This window comes from Acanthaster planci, linkage group LG13 (assembly GCF_054643075.1).
Source record: "Acanthaster planci isolate LZ-2023a linkage group LG13, COTS_SCS, whole genome shotgun sequence".
In the NCBI taxonomy this organism is placed as follows: domain Eukaryota; kingdom Metazoa; phylum Echinodermata; class Asteroidea; order Valvatida; family Acanthasteridae; genus Acanthaster; species Acanthaster planci.
This window is the reverse complement of record NC_141789.1, coordinates 6629120-6653698: the sequence shown is the minus strand read 5'-3', so window position 1 is coordinate 6653698 and position 24579 is coordinate 6629120. Positions and strand designations below refer to the sequence as shown.

The 24579-nt window shown below is 41.3% G+C and overlaps 1 protein-coding gene and 1 long non-coding RNA gene across 4 annotated transcripts in view; one reads left to right on the top strand and one right to left on the bottom strand.

Moving 5' to 3' along the window:
* Positions 1–314: 314 nt before the first annotated feature.
* Positions 315–9488, top strand: LOC147796944 (uncharacterized). The gene is made up of 4 exons (XR_015427478.1): positions 315–575; positions 2244–2324; positions 3326–3427; positions 5614–9488. It is a non-coding gene; the product is annotated as an uncharacterized LOC147796944 (long non-coding RNA).
* The window catches only part of hps1 (HPS1 biogenesis of lysosomal organelles complex 3 subunit 1), a 103271-nt gene continuing 84813 nt past the window's right edge, over positions 6122–24579 (bottom strand). For all 3 annotated transcript variants that reach the window (XM_022254424.2, XM_022254423.2, XM_022254425.2), the window contains one exon: positions 6122–10576. In XM_022254424.2, coding sequence (XP_022110116.2) covers positions 10399–10576 — 178 coding nt within the window. In that variant the 3' untranslated portion in view covers positions 6122–10398. The remainder of the gene's footprint in view (positions 10577–24579) is intronic.

The following is a 24579-nucleotide window of genomic DNA, read 5'->3' as shown; positions in this document are numbered from 1 at the left end:
ATAAGAAAAATTTGCCAGAACCTTAGTGCACTCACGACACAGATCTTTACTGCCTCCACTTTGTAGTTCCTAACCAAATTTCTGCCTTCTTAGAAGCAATCGTGGTCTCTATTAACCCAATTTGCCGCACTTCCAGATACAAAAAGTCGGCAGTCCCCCAAAAAATGGTCAAAATAATCTATTTTATCGCTACCAGATAAAATGCATTATTCTCGGCAGCCACACCGTGTTGTTGCCTCACTGATCTCATTCATCAGCTGATGGTTGCCATTATAATAAACATGATGGTTAGAGTGCAGACACCTGGCCGCAACTTGGCTGGCACGAAGCCAACGAGGTCATAGTGCTATGATATGTAATTCCACGTAGGAACAAAAATATGAATACAATGTTAAACATTCATTTTGGCACGTTACGTAAATGCCTGACGCGGGCGCGGCGCGAGAAGGCCACTTCGGCGTAGCTTTCAGAAGCCGTTGCATCGCAAATTAAATTACCCTGGCAAAACTCCATTTCTCCCTGGTGCTCCCTTGGTTTCTGGAATATTTATTTTGGACCGTCTTGGAGCATACAAGGTGATACTTCGGGTGTAAATTTCCTTGATTAGTTGAGAAAAACGACTTTTCGTCGTTTCGTAGTGGGGCTTAGCTGCCTCGCTGGCTCTGGACTCCTCAGGCGGGAGCGCGCTGGTAGGCCTCGCCAACTTCGTTCTGCCCTTCTTCTCGAGTTCTCCGATATCCACCCCGGAATGCCGCATCCAAAACGGCAATACAAGAGACAGGCTTTTCGGTCACCCCAGCCGCACGCCAGCACTAGTGGACGTCGTCATGGTCGTAGCCGTCCGAGGGCTTTAGTGCCAGTTGACACGGGAATAGCGGGCCCGATCGACCTGCCACCCTCCATTGCTACCGGCAGTCAGTCTACTGAGGCGCTACATGTACATCCGCCCGCTGCACACCAAGCGCACACCCAATCGGCAACCCCTGCTAGCGCTACTTACGCGCTACACGAAGACTCCGTCGGGCGCGCAGCAGGCGTTTCGGCAAGGGACGGGCTTGGATACCAACACTACTAGTAACCCACAGTTGAGTGGTACTAAATGGGATAAGCACACAAATTTTCGTGCTCCCAACGCCCGTTAATTTAGCTGTTTTACGGAAATGGTTATCACATTATCATGATTTAGCTATGTCGGTGGGCACCAATGCTTGGTTGGCAAAAACGGACATAAAATCTGCTTTTCGGCTCCTTCCCGCCTTTTAGCTTTTAGCTTTTAGGTTTTCAGTTCCAAAACAAGTTTTACTAAGTGTTTGCCCATGGGCTGTTCTATCTCTTGTTCGTTATATGAAACATTTAGCATTTTTTTGGAGTTTCACGTTAAGCGAATTTTTAAACATCCAATATCACGCATTACTTGGATGATTTTCTGTTTGTTGGTGAATCCGTCGAACATTGTCAAGTCCATGTCAAAACCTTTAAGGACGTTTGCGCGCAGCTATGCGTACCACTCACAGATGAAAAGACAGAGGGCCCTTGTCAAAATCACCTACCTCGGTCTGGAGATTGATGTGGTACAGCGTCAAGTCCGTGTTCCTCGTGTAAAGGTACTTGCACTGCAAAACAAATTCAGTCGAGCTCAGGGCAGAATAAATTGTCGTTACGGGAAATTCAGTCATTGGTTGGTTCACTCAACCTTTTATGTCGGGCTATCGCACCGGGAAGAGCGTTTATTAGGCGTTTAATTGGCTTAACCCGGGGGTTACGGAAGCACCATCATAAATTACGCGTATCACCGGGCGCAAAACTGTACCTCTTGATGTGGTTAGAGTTTTTGGATCATTTCAATGGGGTATCTCCGTTTCGTGATATAGGCTGGCATGATAATGATGCATTATAGTTGTTCACCGACGCTGCCAGCATTGGGTTCGGTGGATTTTTCGGTGGCCAGTGGTTTCAAGGAAAATGGCCTCCTGAGCTGTTAGCCCTTTCGCCATCGATAGCATATTGTGAGTTTTACCCAATAGTGATCGTCGTATTGTTGGGCCCCAAAGTTGGCAAACCACAAAGTCGGTTTTCGCGCCGATAATGAAGCCATGGTAAATATCATCAACAAGCAGTCGTCGCCTTGCGATCAGATCGCGCGTCTTTTTTTCTGTCAGTGTTTGCGGCATAATATAATATTTAAAGTCATCCATATCCCCGGCGTGTACAATGACACTGCCGATTCCCTTTCACGTTTTCAGGTGGCCCGTTTCTGTGCGTTAGCCCCACAAGCGGACTTAACAATGACAGCGATCCCCAATCTGCTCGTAGTTTAATACAAGGTGAGATCTACCGCTTATAAGAAGCCGCTTCATCGGCAAATACACTCAAGACATATCAGACAAGCTGGCGAGCATTTTGTTCATTTCGAGGCTAGAGATTTGATGCTACCTCTCCGGCCTTGCCTGAAGACGTTCGGCAATTCATTGCATGGCTGTCACTGCAACGGCTTGCACCGTCAACACTCTCTACTTATGTTTCCGGGGTGGGTTACTATCACAAACTTCACAGTTGGCCGGATCCCACTAAAGATTTCCTGGTGATGAAACTACTGACAGGCTGCCGCAAGGATAACTCAGCGAACGATATACGGTGTTACTGGTGTTATCTCGCATTGTTCAAGCCCTCCCACAAGTGTGCAGTGACAGATATGAAGTCACCCTTTTTCACGCGGTCATACTCTGTGCGTTTTTGGGGGGGGGGTTCATGCGTATCAGTGAGTTTGCTGTCATTTCCACAACACACATCCAAAATTCAATATTAATGGCTTCCGATGTAAAATTCTCAAATTTGAGGCAAGCCAATTCTTCGGTTTGGTCACTTTTAGGCATGCAAAGAATAATCAAATGAGTCATCCTCAGGTTGTCCAGTTAGTTCCCTCATTAGACGAGATGATTTGCTCTGTGCGAGCACTGACACTATTCACCCAGATTCGACCAAAGCGGCAGGATATTTTTTCTGTCACTTTGGGGGGGTGAACCCATTTGAGACCATATTAAAGAAGATTTTATCATTCCTGGATCTGGGAAATTCAATCTTTCGCGCACACTCCTTCTGCATTGGGGCGGCTTATCTACAGCTGCAGCTTTGGGATTTCGAATCGAGGAAATTCAAGCAATGGGCCGTTGGCGACCGCCAACGTTATATTCAGGCAGTCCAACGTTATATTCGCCCTTTGGTACAATGCCAGCTGCCTGGTGCATAATTTAAGCTACTTAGGCACGTACTGGACAGTGACCCCGTCGCTTATTTCATTTCGCTTGTTGCTAACCCTTGATTACAGTGGATGTATGGGTCATTGGCGATTCCATCGTCCGCAGGGCAGCAACCAGGCTTGGAAGTAGTCCGACAGTGCGCTGGAATGGTCTGGGCGGAGCCAGATACGGTAATGTAGCAAAATTACTATATGACCTCGACGCAGTGTGGCCCACCCAGCGATGTTAATCGTTCACATAGGCACTAATGGGTGCACTGAACTAATTCAAGCTCCATTGAAAATAGTGTAAAATCAACCAAGTTTGGAGCCCCATGGCAGGCAACTGAAGTCCCTGAGGCCTCTCAAACAAAAATCAATGTGTTGTTTGGTCCTTCAGATTTCATTTGATTTTCAATTTTTAGTAGGTTAACCAATGAATTTTTTAATTATCCGCCCAAAACAAACTCACCCCCCAAAAAGTGAATGTTGCCAAGCCCTCCCAGCGGCCATTTTTCAAATGACATCCCTCACCTTCCTGGGGCTCTTCTGACTAATTTTCAATCCCATTTTTGTCTGCTTTGCCCCCAGATGGGTGCCCCTGAATCTACAGAGATGATTCTGGGCCATACTGACACAATTCCACCATTCCCTGGCCCAAACAGACCCCTCTTTTCGAAACAATCTCTGGGGGTACTTTTTCTGCGCCTCGGCCTGGCGGAGAATTTTCCTTGAATTGGGACACTGCACCCTTTATATACACCCCTTTTTCACAGTCTGACACAGAGACAATGCTGAATGGTTGAGAATGTTCCAAAAAACTCAATTTTTGAAAATAAATTGGAAAAAAAAGTCCACTGACTGTGCTATGGGGAGTAAATCATCAAGGTCAGCCAATAGCAAATGTGCACAAACTGCTTATACATACACTGTACATGTACACTTCTACTATAGTGCAAACAGAAGAATGTGCAATCAGCATTTGAAAATTGCACCTTTCCCCATGAATAGCTTCAACTAGCATGTCCTACTGCTAAGGAAGGGTTACTCCTTTGGCCATACACTACCAACAGCAGAGATCAAATACAAGAAAATTATGAAACTTCAGCCATGCTTTGACATGAAAGCTCTACGTAGAATTTATTCCTGTTGACATGCTCCAGCCCAAGAGTTGAAAACCTGAGCCCAAAATAGGGCACTTCCAACACAAGAGTGGAACAAACCACCAAGGAGAATGTTTCGAGAACTTTCAGTCACCTGTGCATATATCCACAGCTTGGTCAGTTGGTGCGCGGGCTGTACTTGACCATCGAGGAAGTACCCCCACCCTTGGTTAGGGCCCTGTTAGGGTTACCCTTCATAATTAGGGTTGGCCTCCGTTAGGGTTAAGCTCGGTTAGGGTTGGCCCACGGAAACCATCAAGTCCTTCGGTCACTGCTGATTTCTTGAAAATTACACGCAAAACAGCATGAACAGTGACAGAGTTAATTGTTTTTCAGAATTTCCACATGATTGCATGGGTATTTACCAGTGGAGTGTTGCTGCCAACAATCAAATGTTTCTCATGTCTCACAATTCATAAAACTGCTATCCCTGGCTTGTTCCGGTCTTTCCACCACTGGTGTAACTATCGCAAACGTGAGAAATGATTTTTCAATCCAACCATCATGACATCCAGGACGCCGCCATCTTGGCAATATAGGGTGCACTGAACTAATTCAAGCTCCATTGAAAATAGTGTAAAATCAACCAAGTTTGAAGCCCCATGGCAGGCAACTGAAGTCCCTGAGGCCTCTCAAACAAAAATCAATGTGTTGTTTGGTCCTTCAGATTTCATTTGATTTTCAATTTTTAGTAGGTTAACCAATGAATTTTTTAAATATCCGCCCAAAACAAACTCACCCCCCAAAAAGTGAATGTTGCCAAGCCCTCCCAGCGGCCATTTTTCAAATGACATCCCTCACCTTCCTGGGGCTCTTCTGACTAATTTTCAATCCCATTTTTGTCTGCTTTGCCCCCAGATGGGTGCCCCTGAATCTACAGAGATGATTCTGGGCCATACTGACACAATTCCACCATTTCCTGGCCCAAACAGAACCCTCTTTTCGAAACAATCTCTGGGGGTACTTTTTCTGCGCCTCGGCCTGGCGGAGAATTTTCCTTGAATTGGGACACTGCACCCTAATGATTTGGTTGACACAGACGTGTTTTTCTGCCTGCGACACCGTATTGCAATATTTATGCAGGAACGCCGTGATAAATATCCCAGGACTAAACTGGTTTGGTCGGAAATACTGCCGCGAGCGTGCTACTTCGGGGCCACAAATCCAGCCAAAATTGAAATGAAATGCTGTGCCGTTCAAATTCTCTTTGTTCAGGTACGATGGGGTCCACCTGTCTCCCACGGGAAACATACACTTCCGGTCGAATCTTTGGGACTGCATTCAGGTCGCCTTTATGTAACAGACTTCTCCAAATCCAATACTCCATCGTCATTGTTTTCGTGGCTGTCGTATGTGGTTTATTTGGAAATTTGTAATAGTTTTTGACTGACTTTTAATTATTAATAATTTTAATGGTTTTAATATTTGTAAATCAATCATTGAGTCCTACGACTCACTGAATTGATATAGTATTTAAACCGAAATAAAAAAAATAAATGGTATATAGTGAGCAAATATTGGGATTTGACACTAACAAGCATGACAGTTTAGGTGATCGGTCCAGAGCACAAATGATACTTCATACCCATATGAAACTTTTGGCTAGTCTGTCAAATCCCAATATTTGCTCGCTATATACCATTTATTTATGACTCTGCAGTCAATGAGAGTTTGTTGAAACTTTAAAGGGAAAAACAAGTCAGCAATTTTTGGCAAAAGGGCATGTTAGAAAATTCATTTGTTCTCTTTTTTTTTTAATTAAAAGAACATCTTCTTTTCACTACTGTTTTAACAAAGAATTTATGTTTAAACTTACACAAAAATGTAGCTGTTTTCATACTTGTATACATTCATTTGTAGTACTCATAATCATGACAATATACTCATACTTGCAAGAAAAAATTTCATGAACTCATACTTTAACTCATTGTGATTTACTCATACTCATGGAAGCTTTAAAAGCCTAAAGTGACCATCAGCATTTCCTTGTTTCTGTGATACACTGTGACAAATGAAAGACTTTCTAAAAAGGCAAGACATAGCAGCCAACTGCCACAAATAAATGATGCATGAGATTCACTCCAACAATGTTTGTATAATATTTCTAATCACAACCTCATATTCTCCTGAGGACCTGTCACAGAGCGATATATGTTACAACAGAAGGCTGTGAACAGTCAGCCTCCTTAGTATGACATATGCAAACCAACGGTGATAAGATCTGTTAACACTCAACGTTTTAACCTGTCAGTCACCAATAAGCATGTAAATTGCAAAATTGCACTTTTTCTGTCATGAATTAGTTGGCTTTGGAAAGTCATGTTCAATTTGCTAGTATTCTGTCTTTTTGTGATACATTATGAAATTGCAGGTCAACTGAAATGCAGGTCATTTTAGCTTCCATAGAAAGTTGCAGCAGGTTACATGTATACAGATAACGCCCATTATTTGATTCTATATCGGTTCATCTTGTGAATCTTCTTAACTACAGACAGTTCAATGCAGTCTTGCAAAGAAATCCTTTAAACAATTGTCCATGCCTACAAATGAGACTATTCTCATCATGAAAAGATTTTGACTACTTCCATCTTAACTTAGTACGGCATTTAAGCCACACCATTGACTGACTGGCAGATTATTGTGCTTAAAAGTTTTTATTGAAGTAATGTGGGTACTTGTGTTAAATGATGGCAATATTGCATTCTGTCTGCATATATACAATTGTACTGTTGCACATTGGTATCTATTATACAATTTGATTTGATAAGTTTATTATCCATATTTGGAGTTTTGTTTTAGAGCATAAATACAATTATTATCACAAACAACTAAATATTACATCTTAACAATTTACCTATTACAATAGATGTTCACAATGCAATGCTTCTATAACCAACAACCACAATCAATAAATACAAAATAAACAATGGAAATGGCATTTAGTAATAAAATCTGTTTCAAATGGTAAGTAATAGAATCTATTGAAATCTACTTATTTGCATCTTTTGTTTCAATATGGCAGATACATTATACATTACATTACAAAGTAATTCCCATTCATAAAGGTGGTAGTACACTGGATTGCAATAATTATCGACCAATTTCTGTTATTTCAGTTGTCATGAAGGTCTTTGAACATGTAGTTTACAACCAGCTTTCTCATTTCTTAATTGACAATAATGGTTTAGCCTTGGAACAGTCTGGTTTTAGACTTTGCCACTCAACTACCACTACTTTAATCAATGTTTCTGATTTTTTGTTAAAAACCTTTGATTCTGGCATGTTAACTGGGGCTGTTTTACTGGATCTGGATTTTACTTAAAAAATGCAATCCATGGGCCTGGATGGAGGGGAACTTCATTGGTTCACTTCCTACCTTTCTATGAGAAAACAGGTCACAAAAATTGGCAATGTCACTTCTGATACATAACTTGTTCAATGTGGAGTTCCGTAAGGCACTATTTTAGGCCCGAGGCTTTTTCTTATTTATGTTAATGATTTACCTACTGTGATTCAGCATTCCAAGGTTATCCTTTATGCAGATGATACGGCTATTTTTTATTCAAGTAAGGACATTAGGGATGTCAAGTATCGTTTGAATGATGACATGGATAGAATAACGACTTGTTTAGCAAACAACAGGTTGTGCCTCAATATGTAAAAGCATGTTGTTTGGACAGTACCCTGGAACAAGTTTCATGTATTAAATATCTTGGGGTTAATTTTGATTCTAAACTTCAATGGAAGGAGCACGTGGAGTATATTGAATCTTGCATTTCAAATAGAATTAGAATCTTGCTACGTGTTCGGAGCTATTTGCCTGAAAGGACACTTTAATAACATTCTTGCCAATTCACTGATTTTTACTCAACTTGATGATTGTGACCTTGTGTGGAGTAATGCAGCCAATACCTTAGTGCAACGTCTCGATGCTTTGTTCAATCGAACAGGGTGATCTTGAAGGTTCCACCAAGAACACCTCGTGATTTCATTTATAACAAGTTGGGATGGGATAGCTTACATGTCAGACGTGAACGCCATCTGAATATAATGGTTTATAAATGTTCAAGTGGCCTTGTTCTAGATTACCTTAACACTTTGTTTCTTATGTGAGTGATCAACACTCTTATACTAGGCATTGTGTGATGAGTTATTTGTCTCCCTCACCCAAGGACAGAATTTGGGAAGAGAACATTCCAATTTCAAGGTGTGAAGGCATGGAACAAACTGCCTGTGGCGTTAAAGCATCCCATCCCAACAAGTTTAAGTATTTTTCAGAATCAGCTCTCTTGAATGTTTTATCGTAATATTCATAATTGATACTCTGCTTACGTTTTCTTTACTCATATTATTTAAATATTTCCAAATAGGTTACTTGGGGGACATTTTGTGGTAAATTTTTCAACATTAGGGAGACATCGGTCATTAACTACCAAAAGGAGTAAAATTTTTACTATCCCCATTTTTAAAGATGATAGAATAGGGTCTGAAAGGAAAACATGCAAAGTTTGGTTAAGATAGGATTAAGGAATATTGAATAATGGGACGGTAGAGTTTGAAAAAGTTTGTGCACGTTCCTATGGAAATGTCTCCCAAGTGACCCATTTTCGGTAATAATAATTATTCTTGTTGTATTTTTATCTATAGAAATGTAGTTTCATCTGGTTCAATTTTAGCTCTCTTTTTATTTCTTGTCTTATTGTTCACTAGGACTCATGGGAGAAAGGTTTTTGTTTTTTTAATGAACTGAACGAGTTACCCAGTATAAATAAGAAATAAATGAATTACACCCCATCATCAAATTATCTCACTGAGTATTTTATCTAATCACCATGCTGTTCCGATACAAATGACTGTCTGTAATGAGTTTTGTTGCCATGGGGAAGGGACACACAAAGGCATGCTCCCGATCTGTTATAACTGTAATTGTTGAACAAAGGATGAGATGGGTCTTTCATGATACTATTGACCTTGGACAATTTTCAACTGTCGTCGCACAGTCTTTCAAGGGTGGGTAATTCCAAACCTATAATTTTTGAGCCATTTTCCGAGGCAAATCTAACCTGTCCCTGCTTGATTTTGTGAGATAACAACAAATCAAATTAAATGTGAGTATAGACTGGATAACTGACTTATAAAAAAAAGGAACCAAAAGTGAATTGTCCAAGTAAATTTTTTTTTCCAATTCCGAATTAAAAACATACATTTATTTGCCTTCTTTTGTACAGTGACTGCGTTGTTTGACCAATCGATAATCAGTTCTTTTCAGTTGAAGCCAAACATTTACATAAACATGCACCACCAAGTTTCTCTTTAAACTGGACTCAGTTTCAAGAGCCAGCTCCTTTTTGTTTTTATTTCACTGGAATAAGAACTCATTTACAACAAGTGCAACTGCTAAAGTAAAGTACAGGGCATCTTAAATAGTTCCACTATCATTACTTATGAAAATTTCCACCATGCAAATTAGGAATGCAAAACAGGAGTTTTCTGAAGTACCAAAGGAGGTGGATGTGAACTGTATCAGAACTGTTTCTTGCGCATCTGTACATGTGCAAGTGTGTAGACATTTGGCTTGAACTGTAACAATTACAGCACTTTCTTGGTTGTTTTTGACATCTTCCAAAAAATGGCATAAAGGGCTGACATTCTTATGTTTGATATGATAAACAATACACTGTATGCTTGTATATACCCTATCATGTACACCATTCTATTTTCTTAACTTAGAAAGCTGGCTACATTACGTGTGCCACGTCTAGCAGATTTGTTTTGGTCATTTTCACTTAGCATCTAGAATTTATACATGTACATCCGTTTTGTTTTGTTTTTTGTATTTAATTTAATTTAAAGTTTGTTACATGGGTATATTATGTATGGCATTAGCAACTGACAATTACAGAGGAAATTAAGTTTGAACATTCTTCGGAAGTCTTATTCCATAGTTGAAATAAAATAACACACAGAACAGATACACATATGTGACTCGTGGTTGTATTCTCATAGTAGATTTACCGGTGCAGCAACTTCACCAGATGTCTCCCAGAGTGAAGCACACAAACGCCTAGCATGAGCTGTAACATACTGAATGGGAACCACTGACAGATGGATGCATAGAAGCTCACAACATCGCACAAAACCAGTTGGAATACCCGGAAAACAGCGATGCACCAATTCCCTTTAGAATTAAGATTAAAAATATCAATCAATCATTTAAAGTATCTGAATTACCTATAAGTGACTTTACCAACATGAACAAAAGGAATAACAAATTAAGCAACAAAATGAGTTAGTTATTTTCATAAGAAGCTAGTCAGGGAGTCAGGTTGGGAAGTTTCAGTGACCTAGGGTTCAAAACCCCCTCAATATATTTAAGGTGAGGCATGTCTCTACCTGCTTCCATAGGTTTGGCCTGGATTATTTTTTTGGAGTTTCCTCCCACCACTAAAACTGAACATCTCTATATTGTAATCTTTATTGTAGAAATAAATTTGTACTTGGTTGTCTGAAGCATTAGTTTAAAGGATCCAGGAAATGAATTTTTCTTAGAATCACTTTTTGTGAATCTCTGTAGTCTTCTTCCATGTACATGTATGAAGACTGTTCGACTTTTTTTGAGTTACGTGAACTGAATGGTGCAATTTGTCAAACATTAACTAGAATGGAATTTGAATTTCTTTCCTGTAATAACAGGAAAGAAAGAAACATCCAAGTTATACAAAATGGTTACTAAATTAAACAAGAAAATACTAACCAAGCTTCATCAATTTTTTTTACAAGATTGATTGACATACGACTGCAATACAGATGTAAAAATATTTTATCGACCTTCGCTGAGAAAAACAATCTGGTTAGTGCTATGTGCAGACTGTGTGTTGAAAGGCCCCTGTCATAAAAAAAAATCAATAAAGACCACCAAAAAGGGAGATACAGGTACAAAGGCTTCACAGTTCTTTACAGGAGAGAGGAATGCCTAAAGAAAGTGGGTTCAGTACAGTCAGACTAGACCTGGATGATTATATAAGCAGTGCATTTGTGAGTTTGATGGATGGTGCATGATTAAAATTCTTCTAAAGTACAGTTTGGCACTTTGTATCCAACCCCATCATCCTATCCTATACAATTCTACCCCCATCATCCATATCCCATCATACCATATCTACCATGTCTACTTTGACTCCACCCCTAATCCCATCTATCTCCAATCCCACATCCACCTTATCTTTCCATCCATTCCTACTCCACCCCTCCATCATTCTATCCATCGCTAACTCCACTCCTTCCCATCATCCAATCCATCTCCTTCTCCGTCCCCTCCCCATCATCCCATTCACTTCTTACTCTGGCTGTCCTATCATCCCACTAATCCAGCCCAACCGTTACGCCAACCTTATCCAGCATTTCATCCACTTTCTACCTTGTCCCCATGATTCTCCTCCTACAGGTACCTCTCCCCCAACAAACATCCTAATCTGTCCCACCATCCCTTACATTTTTCCCACATACTGTAGAAGTACGTTTGTACGTGTCTAAACACTGTCTATACATGTACATTACAGGAGTGCTCAGTACATATGTACTGTATGTACTACTGGGTAAGTACACAATACAACTCAAAACATTAATATTCAACTTTTATATTTTTTTCATTAAATTCACAAGTTTTCTAAGCATTAATGCCATATGAGACTATTTAAATACTGATGGAATTCCAAGAGGAAGCAAACAAGGACTCAATGCCACATTTTAAAAACTTTGGGCCTGCAAGGAAAAACTTTAACATTTGAGGATAGCCGACCGTACGGACAGAAGACGGAAATCGGTATTACATAGGCTCACACTTGCTTCGCAGCTACCCAAAAATTCACCAAGCATTTCTGGACAAGTGAAGGCACTTTTGCTTTGATGTAAATCCAGGAAGACATGGTTCAGGTTGCATGTTTTCATGTTCAAATTGTGAACCCCAAATTTGCTCTCTAGGAACATTTCTGTGAAAAAGATTTTGGCTGGATTATTGCCATACACTTACAAAGCAATAAATAGCCAAAGAAAATGAAATCTGCCATAGCAGTGGTTAAAAAAATCTAGAAATTGTCTGTGCACAAATCAGTGCAACATTGAGATTCTGTGCCTTGGATGACATCATAGTTCTGTCATGAATATGCAAACAGAATTAGCATAAAACCAAAAAGCATAAAAAATATGGGTTACAATTGCAAAACAAAAATTTAAAATAAAGTTGACTAAAACCCAAAGATGCGATTTCAAGGGTCTTTAGTAATTTTTTTTTTAAATATTTATATTTCCTGGTTCCTTTAAGACCAGCCAAGCTCATGTTTATTCCCATTCCTAAATACCTCAGGAAGTCAAAACAGGTTAAAAATTTCCTACAATTTTGCGCAACAATAAATTGTATCAGTAAATGATCAAATTATTTATAAGCAGCAAATTTGGCATGGATCGTCCCCCTGTTCATTTTAGGTATTGTGCAGAGAGGATAGCATTACTGTAGATTCCTGCTAACCTGTGTTTGCAAATTCAAAACCTGAACCTGTACAAGTACAGGTTCAGGTTTTCTACACAAAAACCCATAGAAAATGTTTGTGACAAAATGGGATCCTCTTTTCAAGGAAACAGCCAATCAAGAGCCACAAAATTTTGACCAATGTTGAAGAAGGCTTAGAGGGGGAAACCATCCAGAGATTTTGTTCTGGGATACTTGGCAAGGCCTAGCCAAGGGCCTGTTAGAAGTTGGGTTAGTTCTTTTCATTACAGAGTTTGAAACTTTGGGCGGGAGGAAAAGTTGCCAGGCTGTCACTTTTGTCTCAGCCTCTGAAGGAACAACTACAATCTGATTCTTCTGCAATTTTTTCTTCCCCACTTGGGAGATTGGTGAACTGTCCCATACACTAGACTGAGATAAACTGTGTTTCAGCTCACATGAAGCTTGGTGCAGGAGTCCAAGTTCTGTTTTTTTTGCAAGGATCTTCAAACCCTGGACTGGACAGTACTGCTTGCATAGAAGGAATTAACATTTTCTGCAAGGATCCTCAGGCCCAGACTTATGTGGGCTATTTTGCCCAACTATCTCCCGGTAATCCAAGTTAGGATTCCTGGTTAGACTTTCATCTTCCCCTTTGGAAAGGAAGGATGGGGCATTAGTCTTTGGTTAGTTCCAACCCATAGGAAGTACTTCCTATATGCTGAATTTGTGGCCATCCCGGATGATCGGACAAAACAAAAGGTACCACCACCGTCATGCTTTGTAGGCATGGACAAGGGTTGAAAATGGTGCCAAGCTACTGCACCACCTGCCCAACAAGTCCAGCTTGACCAAGGCCTGCACAGTGATAAATCATTTCAAGGTATAGACATAGGACAGAGTTCTAATGTGAGCATAGTCAGCAAAGACAGTGTATTGATATTGTCAGTGGAGACCCCTTTGGGTATCATGTACCACTGGTTACCAAAGAAAACAATTTGGAATGGTAGATTTTAGATATGGCTGTGCTTTTAATAACAAGAGCCTGCAGCAGCCACTGTTGCTTAAGCGGAGGATGAGGAAATTTCACTTGTATAAAATAATTAACGAAAAAGTACAGGAAAAATGAAAAAAAAAACTAAAAGGACTCAAGGACTAAAACACACCCAAAGACTAAGACTTTAAAAGACTCCAACCAAAACCCAAACCCAATACAGTGCGTAAAATGGACCTTATGAGTTTACACTCTGACTTCAATCACTGACTTCTAGCAGAATAGGGCTCAAGCAGAAAAACCACACTCCAGTTAGGAGGAACAATACATAGGTACATGTGAAGGTGACTGGTCTCTGCTGATCTGCTACACTGAGTGTGACCAGACCATATGGCAACTCTATTATAGAGGGGGTAGCTGGGGCTTAAACAAATAAACAGGGGGGCACACTACTAGAAAAAATCAAGAACTCTAAACTAAAGTTAAACATTTTAAAGGGGAACTACTTCTATGTAAAAACGTGTACTTAATAACATAAACATTTCTGGCTCTGCCACACAATCAATGGCGGCAAGGATGTCACTACCACGCATGCAAATATATTCACAAATGTAGTACTTCTACCCAGGCCATGGGGATGCTGTTGGCAAACTGGGGAAGTTGACAACTGTTGGTTATTCTTTGCGTAAGGGCAATCAAGTTGGTAAGCCCACTGATCAGTCTGGGAAGCACAAGTACAAGCGCAAACTGCTACCAGTATGTCTGCAGAGCATGCAAAGCATTCACCACCGGCTATACCAAGGTTTCCTCCAAGAACTCTGTTTCATTCCCCTAACACCAATTAAGATCTTTGGTTTAATGCTAATAGTTGGCACATTATCCTAATGCAGCTGATGCTGCTTTAATTTGAAGCATGTGTTGAAAAATTAGACAATGAACAGTTTTGAACAAGCTGGTTCTTAATGGGGTAAAGACTGAGGTGATTCTTTTTTACTCTACGTTTCGCAAATGTGATCCTTTTAGTTTACATTTGGGCTTCAATAAAATGGTTCCTGCTAAGAATCTTGGTGTGTATTTAAACAGTCATTGTAATATGGCCACTCATGTCTCCACAATGTGCCAATCAGGATACCTGGATTTGCATTGTATCAGCAAAATCCAAAAAGTGCTGGATGTGCTGGACTGCACCACCACTGAATGACTTATCCACGCCTTATTATTTCCAGGTTGGATTACTAAAACAGCCTTTCTTTATGGCATTCCTGATTATTTAATTCATCACAGGTTACAATTACCTAAAAATTCTGCCACTCGACTTCTTACTCTGTAAAAAGAAATATAAACATATTACACATGTTCTCAAAAGTCTTCACTGGATTCCTGTAGCACAGTGCATTGAATTCAAAACTGTTTTTGTTTATGAAGCTTTCAATGGGCAGGCTCCTGGTTATCTGTCAAATTTACTCACAATACTGATGACAGTGTTCAATGGTCACTTATTCATCCTCTCAAACATGCTTGGTTCAGCCACGATATAACATGGATTACTATGGCAGACGTGACTTCTCGATCCTTTGCAACAGATTCCCATATTAAATCAGAAATGCACCCGTCTTTCGTCATTCAAAACGGCACTAAAAACGTACTATTTTCGTCAGGGTTTTAATTTATGTTAGTGCTGTTTAAGAATTATTATTTTTATTACAATATAGGGTCGCAGGCAAAGTCACCAGGTAGGTCACTGGGTAGGTTTCCTACCCTGGGCCCTGCTCACCCTCACAAAGTTGGAGAAAAATTCCAAAAGGAAATAGACCTCAATAGAATTGCTGGTCATTCTCAACCCTGCCTTTCCCAACGTTGCAGTGCTCACCAATTGATATTGTAATGGAATAACTCTCATCCAGGGTTGCTTTTTCTATTGTATGAATGTACTTTAACTAGGCGTGGGTCTGGGAGTGCCAGAGTGGTCTTTGCCAGTCTTGCCAGACCCATTCTTTCTTTATATAGTCTCTTTGTTGCTTTTGTAGTTTAACTAGGCGTGGGTCTGGGAGTGCCAGAGTGGTCTTTGCCAGTCTGGCCAGACCCAATCTTTCTTTATATTGTCTCTTTGTTGCTTTTGTAGTTTAACTAGGCGTGGGTCTGGGAGTGCCTCAATCTATTGCAAAAGAATGTTCTTTGTTACAGTTTCCTTACTTAAGTTGGTGTCTCCAGGAATGAGGGAGGCATTTCTGTGCCAACTGTGACTGGAGACACACCCTGCTGAATGGCTTGCTACCAATCATGTATAATTTGCAAGTTATTTTTGTATAAGTTTGTTGGAAGCCGTCTAGTTTATCCCTTAATTTTGTTTGGCACCCTGGATGTCCAATTTCTTTGCCTGGGCCATTTCTGTTGGAGCATTTTTCTGTAAATAAAAAATGTGAAACCAGAAGGTTTTGCTTTTATGTACTGGTGTCCTGTTACAATATAGTACCTAAACGGGAACCTAATACATGCAGGCTCATCTACTATCTTTCCTTTCCAGACAGGCAATCAATAAATGATTTCATTGATAAGCAAAATTGCACAATGCACTACGCCTCGTTTCATGAGGCAGTGCAAGTAGTGATGGCAGCGGGACAAAATCTGATATTACATCTGCTTTTAGATTACTTCCAGTTACTCCTTGAGATTACAATCTTTTGGGTTTTACACTTGAGGGCCATACTATGACAGATGCTTGCCAATAGGATGTTCCACTTTGTGTTGCCTTTTTGAGAAATTCAGCACGTTTCTTAAATTCAAAGTGAGGGATACTGCAGACAGTTTGATGATCACTCAGTATCTTGACGATTTTCTATTCTTTGGACCCTGTTCAGATTCTTTCTAGGCACCCTTGCGGTATTTGAATCGGTATGCAGAGTGCTTGGTGTGCTCACTGCACAAGCATAAACAGGAGGTCCACTCCAGAAATTAACGTATTTGGGGTTAGAAATCGATGCCGTAGCAAGGCAGATCCAAGTCCCTATGGTCAAAGTCAATATGCTCAAAGATTAGTTACTCTCATCTTTGAGTAAGAAAAAGATCATTCTGGTTGCACTGTAGTCATTAGTTGGTTCGCTCAATGTCATCTGCAAAGGCCATACGCCTTATTCACACCGCGGCCATGTCAAATCGAAAACAAGGCTTGGAACACAAGCAAACAAAGATGGCATCCTCCAGCAGCATCGAGTTATGCGAGCACAACACCGTGGCGAGATGGTGGAAAAATCTTGAAAATCTTCCCCTGATCACACAGAATGTAGTTGACCCGTTCGAAGCAACAAAAGGGTTACAGCAACTTCATCGAAGGTTACATCACTGACGTTGAAGGTAATCATGGTCATCAGCTAGCTGCACCGTCACGTACCCACATGCATGACATGTATGAATGTATCTTACCCAACATGGCCCGATGGCCGATCGTGCTTCAACATGTCGTGTTTGCACACTACCGTAACGACATGGCTAAGCCTTTGAGTAATTAAAATGGTGAAAAGGTTGAGTAGATGTATACAAAAGTACAGAATTATACGTTTGGCAGGTTTCACTGTAAATCTATATTTCCAAAAACAGTCTTAACCACTTGCTGCCGGGTGCTTTTTTTAACCGTTACATGCGCTGCCGGGCGGTTTTTTTCATATTTTCATTTTTCAAAAATCTTCAAAAATTCATATCTTTTTTTCTGAACGCCTAAACCCCATAAAATGGGTGTCCCGTGGCGAGTCTAGCCCTCACAAGCAACCTCCATTGACCCTTCGGTGTTGCGGCCACGCCGCCAGCTCTGTGTAGAGTTACATAAGGGCTCGTTTGTTCCGGGCCTTGGCCCAGTGCATTGCTATGCTGCCGTGTTGCTATGCGGAGCGATTGACGGTCAAGACCTCAGCGTGTAATATGCGGTGAGTGAATGGGAAGCTGTGCACGTGCACTGGGCTTTGTCAACTGTTCAGTGAGTGCGGGCAATGACGGACAAATGAATTCATGCTGTAAAAAAAGGGGTCTAAAAGTGTGTCTTTTTCGTGGCGCTGCTGCATGTAACTTTAGCTATTTTTTGAAGCTATTGGGATTTTTTTCTGTTATATATTTTCCCATCTACCAAACTTATATCCCCCCCAAACCACTCTCATATTTTACCTCCCAACTTGTTCATTTTCCCTCCCATAGTGTAAGATATTTCCCTTCCCAAACTATTTCAAGTAAAATTTAGAAACCAATAAAATAAAGTACACATAGAAATACACACACAGACAAATATTTGGAGAGAACTTCTTTTTCTCTTATTTTCTTCTTGTAATTTCTCTTGTGTTTTCTTTTCTCATTGAAGTAGTCGAACTCATAAAAGTAGTAAAATAAATTTCCACTCTTTCTAATCAAATAAAAATCAAACACCGGTGCAAGGAATAAAAAGTACTTTCCAGAAACTTTGTCTTTTTTTGTCATTTTTTTCAAAGGTTGAAAACATGACCACCTAGTAAAACCATTACAAGGAAATGTGCCACTTTTTCAAGAGATGAAAATACAACATCCTCAAAGCAGTACTTCCCAGAAACTTTGTCTTTTTTGTCATTTTTTTCAAAGGTTGAAACTATGACCACGTAGTAAAACCACCAGAAATGACATATTGTTTTACACTAGATAAGTGGGGCATCAAGTCAAAACACACATGAAAAACACAAAATATAATGTCAATGAAAATGTCGATGAAAATAAATGTTCAAAGTGTCAATTAGTGGACAGTATGGTACTCCTTGAAGCAGGGGGCGACGCAGAGGGGCTGGTGGCACGTGTCGCACTCGAAGTGTGTCTTCTTTCGCAGACCACGGGAAGCGCAGAGGACACACCGCCGGTAGCGGAAGTCGCCATAGCTGGTCCTCTCAAAGTCCACGGGGAAGTGTCAGCCGACAAAGCGGGAGTTGGTGAATGGTGAAGTATCGTGCTGAGGGCGGTACTCGGGCAAGGGCTCGTCGAACAGCAGCTCACGGACAAGACTCAAGCGGTAGTCGAGGAAGGAGAGGCGGTGATCAACGGCCAGGTACACAGCGTAGCTGTTCACCAGCGTCAAGTCGAGCAGGTAGAAGAAGAGCTTCTTGTACCACTTGAGGGACTTACGAGTTGCTCGATGGTTTGCTGCTAGTTGGTCGCTCTTGTCAACGCCCCCCATCAGGGCGTTGTACTCGATGACACAGGTCGGATTCTGCTTTTCCTGCCCTGTCCTGTCTTGCTTGCCGGTGCCACGGATGTCTGCCGTATGCATGGTGGAGAGCATACGTATTTTGTGCTTGTCTCGCCACACCATGGCCAGGAGAACACCGCTGACACCCAGGTCGGCCGACCGGGACGCTGTTTTGCCCCGCTTCAGCCTGACGGACTGCAGGTCTTTCGGCATCCCTTTTCTGTTCCCCATGACGGTGCCGACGACGTTGAACTTCTGGTTGTGAAGTCGTCGAAACAAATTGGGACTGCTGAAGGCCCGGTCGAGGGCAAGGTTGTAGCCCTTACCACTTAGGTCGTTCACCAGGTCCATCACCACTTGTGTAGTTGCTGGGAGGTCTCCTTTACTTTGGCCGGTGTAGATTTTGAAGTTGTAGCAGTACCTGGCGGCACTCCCAGTGCTCTGGCACAACTTGTACATCTTGATGCCGAAGTGGGCCCTCTTTCTGGGGTTGTAGGTAGTGAAGCGGAGACGCCTGTAAAACTTCAGCAGGGAGTCGTCGACGGAAATGTCCCGTTGAGGAACGTAGACAGTGGCAAACTTCTGAGCAAGATGGTCGACGACTGGGCGCACTTTGAAGAGGCGGTCGGTGCAGTCATCTGGCATGGCGGTGTTATCGTTGAAGTGCAGGGACTGCAGGATGGCAAGGAAGCGATCTCGGGGCATAACGGATGGGAATAGGCTCATCTTCAGTAGTGGGTCGGTGGACCAGAAGCTATGAAGGGCGGGGTGCTTCGCAATGCCCGTCATTATGCAAAGGCCCAGAAAGGCCTTCAGTTCTCTAGTGTTCAGATCAGTCCATGATCGCATGTGCGCCGATGTCGTAGCGGGCCTCTGCACGGCATACCGGTTGCTCTCTTGCACTATCTTGTTGTAGAGAACGTCGTCAAAAAACAGTTCAAAGGCTTCGCTGCAGGTCAAGCTGCGATGCAGGCGGGGATCGACGGCACCACCATTACCGGTGAAGCCGTCTTTCAGCGGTGTACTGTCTTCATCTGTCCACCGGAACGGTGCGGCACTGCTGCTGGTCGACGCGGCGGTCTGTGTACGGGACTGTCTCTTGCGCTTGGCATATACCGCCAAGGGTACATCACTGTCAATTTCTGTACTTGACTGTACTTGAGCAGGTAACGGCGGTGATGAAAAAGACGAAGAAACTTCGTCTGAACTCAGATAAAACTCGCTTTCGCTGGAAGAACTGGACTCTCCGGATATAACTTCAGCCATGTTGTCTGTACTCTAAATAACACGATACCCAATATGAACACATGTGAACACTGCACGGCGTTTTTATTCCCAAGCAGCGAGGGCCGTGCCCTGTCAGTCAACGTGGCAAGGGCCAGCAGCGCCCGGGCCGGGTCATTCATGGGGCGTAGGTGCATAATGAGCCCGCACAGCCCGCGCTTTGTCTTCGGTGCAGTGCAGCGATAATCCCCTGCGAGCGCCCGGCAGCGAGAACAAATGCGCTCTGCAAAACAATACATGGATTACCTCCACTAATTGCAGCGCTCTGCGCTGAAAGAATACAGGGATTGATTGGCAGTGCCCAGCAGCTCTCAGGAGCTCGTACTTTTATTCCAGGCTTTGATAAGTTCGGTCACCCCGGCTATAAAATAAGTTCGGTCACCCCGGCTGTAAAAAAAGTCACAATTCACCGGCCAATGATGGCCTAAACTTTTTAACTGACAGCCCCAAACTTTTTAAGAAATGCCCAGCAACTTTTTTTTTTTATAGTAAAGTTCCGATTTCGGAGTCCCCGGCCCCAAATATAAGGCCTATGGCTCCGGTACCGAAGCCCCCGGCTGGAAGTGGTTAACAGCAAAATCCTACATGTCCTAACTCAATTGTGTTCAGAATTTTATTACATGTAATGATGCATGTACATCACTACATGTACAGGCCCAACTTCTGAGCAATAAGGCCTTGTACTAAACTCTGTAGGCCTTACTGGGTCCATCTTTTTGATGGTTCTGTACTCTATGGCATTGTTTCAAAGTGCCAAGTTGGAAGTACATGTATTAAAATCAATTGACTGATCAAAGGCTTGTAAGAAAAGAAAGCTCTTAAGTACTATCTGCATTAGTGTGATTCCCTGACCACAAATTTCCCCGACGTCTCTAAACATAATCTTAACGGGAGAAGTGAGAATTATAAGGACTGGTTTCCAAAGCAACATAAACCTTTGTTACGCAAATACGCTGTACGTCTTTTTGTCGCGTGACGAATGGCCACAGAGATGCCTGATTTGAGTCTTCTTTTCACTCGTTGCTGTGCTCGTTGTATATGATGTTGGCTCTTCAGATCTGTGCCTTGAAATGAAAGCATTACATTTTAATATCAAATAGTATCAAAATGAGAGAAGTACCGTATATGAGTTGACCTGGTTACGAATTGATCAGGTGAAGTTATCCCAGGGGCCTCAGCATGAGTTGACCCACTTCTTAGTCTTACTACATGTATATTATGTAGCAGCACCTGTCAAAAGCATTGCTGGGATGACTGGCACTCTGCCATGACTTGTAAAAGCATGAGACCATGTTGACATGATGAAGGTTATGCATATTTACAAGTGGTTATCACTAAAGATCAATTCTCCCTCTTTTATTATTTTGTATTTAATTGAAGTATAGTTCAGGTGAAGGATGACAGTGATGAGTGTAAAATTTGTGCGCGAACCTATCCCTCAATGCGGAAAAACACCCCCCCTTACAGTCTGTTGGTTTGTAAAAATCAGTGAAAGATTGCTTTCAGGTTTTGACCGCCAATTTTAAGGCATCCTGTTAGCTTTGTATTTTGAATGGGTTCAGTTCCATGTACTTTCTTTCTAGTGTTTTAATACTGTTCCTACTAATAATAATAAAAGCGGGGTTCTTACATGTACATGTCTATTGCACTTTGAACTATAAGATCAGTGTGCTTTCCATTATTACCCCTGTTCAATGGATTTTTTTTAGCGGTTTGATTTGTTCGGATACTTTTTTACAGTTTTCTTCTTACTTTACTGTTCAGTTGAGTTAGCAGTACTTAATAAAGGATACACTTGAACATACATTGTATTAGCTTCTGAATCTAGATTTGTTTGCTTACTTTTTAAATTGGTCCGTTGTTTCACTGGATTTCAGTTGCTTCACGTTGAAGTGAGGTTTTGGATGATTTTTGATGGAAAATGTTAAAATTGTTCATTGATTAATTCCTACAGCCAAGGTTTGTTACATTTAAAACTATTTTAAGGAAACCAGACAGTTCTTTGATAATAATACTTGACAGTCACATAATGGCTGCTGTAATGTTGGCCATAACAGTACTTTGATTTTTCAGATGAGCTCCAAAAAGATGCATGATACATTGGGACCAGTTTTGTAAGGTGAGGTTGCTGGTTGTTTGGGTTTTCTTTTGTTCGTTTGTTTTTAAAAGCCAAATAATAGCTGACACAAAACAATGATGTTATAGTTTGTTTACACATGTACATGTATAAATCCACTACGTCAGGGTAACAAAACAACCAGTAACTGTCAGGACATCTCAGTGTGAGTGCAAAGCAGGTAATGGCCATTGCAGCCACAGCGTTGGATTACTGTATTTGCTCTGTCATTTTCTGAAACTGGGATTAAAGGCTGTGCTTCCTATTCAGAGCAAGACATCTCTACCACAAACTTGGCATATTCCACATAGGGCAAAGGGCTAGGCTCCCAAGCAGGTTGATGCTCTCCAGATAAACAAAGTAAAACCTAAGCGCAAGGCCACCAAAAGAAAACAAGTGTCAGAAGGAATTCTCCCTAAGGTATACTGTCCTGTGCCGCAGCCAATACCTAGTGCTACTTTTCCCTCATGACTTGTTCAACAACTTAGTATCATTCACAATGATGCACAGATATTGAAGGTGCTACCGGCCACCCCAGGTCCTCCTTCCTGTGCATCAAAGTTCCGACCTGTGCCTCAGGGGTCAGTTTTATCCTACCAGCAGAGGGTCAACACTTCTGGAAATATCATATACCATTCTCTTCATTCCACATTTCTTGACTTTCCAATTCCCAACCAACCAGCAACTTACCATGCTGTACTTCAGCATGCTGAGCAGGACATGTTCTTAGGCCTTCATGTAACATCTAAAATTGCAAAAGAGCTCCGGGCTGAAACCCGACAACAGAGTCACAACAAAACCTGGCATGATGTTCTTAAACACAGACTCACTTCATCAGTCTTCAAACAAGTCTGCTCCAGAAAGGCTGACCATGAACGTCTTGCAACCAGAATGCTGAGAAAATGTAACATTCAAACAGCAGCCATGAAATTTGGCATCGAACATGAGCCAGAAGCTGCCAAGCTGTCCTCAGATGTAACAGGGAACAATGTGTATTTATGTGGTTTTGTTGTAAATCCCTCTCCCCATCATCTTGGAGCATCTCCTGACTGCAAAGTCTTTGACCGAAATGCCACTCCTCCCTTTGGGTTGTTAGAAATTAAATGCCCAGACAAAGAAAACTTCAGTGAATGTACATACTTAAGAAAAGCCAATGATGGAACTTACAGACTGAAAACTAGTCACCAGTATTACTTTCAAATGATGGGACAAATGGCATTGACTGGCATACAGTGATGTGATTTGTAGGTAAAATGCAGGAAAGATTATCATCTAGAGCGCGTTTGTTATGACAGTAGTCAATGGATTTCCATGAAAGCTGCATTAGACAGTTTTTCTTCACGTATTATCTCCCAGAGGTTTGCAGCCAGTATTATATTTGGCATCTCCACAAGGAATGCATATGTTGGTTTTGAATTTTACCAGGCCGAATCAAAAATTAGATTTGATCTCCACATTACAATTTCAATTCCTGCTCATCAGACCTGAAAAACCATCAAAAAAACACATTCCATGGTAATATGCCAATTTTTACACTGAAGCCTGTGGTGCTGTGTGCCTCCCTGATTCATCCACAGAAGTTACTGTAGTGCTTATGGGAATGCGGCATTTGTCAATGAATTTCCAATCATACAAAGGGAGATTTACATTAGAGTGTTTTATTGCTCTATTCATTGGTTTATTATAGCCAGTATTATACATGTACCCTATGAGCCTATATGAAGGCATGGAATAATGTGCATGTAAATGCAGTGAGCCTGTGTCTCTAATACAGTGTACAATACATTGCCTAGGGGCCGAGTACTTGGAAGATGCAACACGTTTTCTATGTTCCATTGGCACAACTAAAACAACATTTCTATCTTCAGACAAACTCGTACTATGCTGAAATGTCAAGCTTAAATGTCAAAAACTGACTTTGAATTACACCACCAAATAAAATGGGATCATAATTGAGAGCATTGTCTACTAAAAATACAACCATCCATTGCCATATTAGCATTTTATCCCATCCTAGTTGCTGTAAAGTATTTGGGAAGGGCACAAGGATGTATTGGTTTGCCACTGTTCACCTGAAAATGGGGAAACCCTATTGAAATGTTGGAGGAAATAAG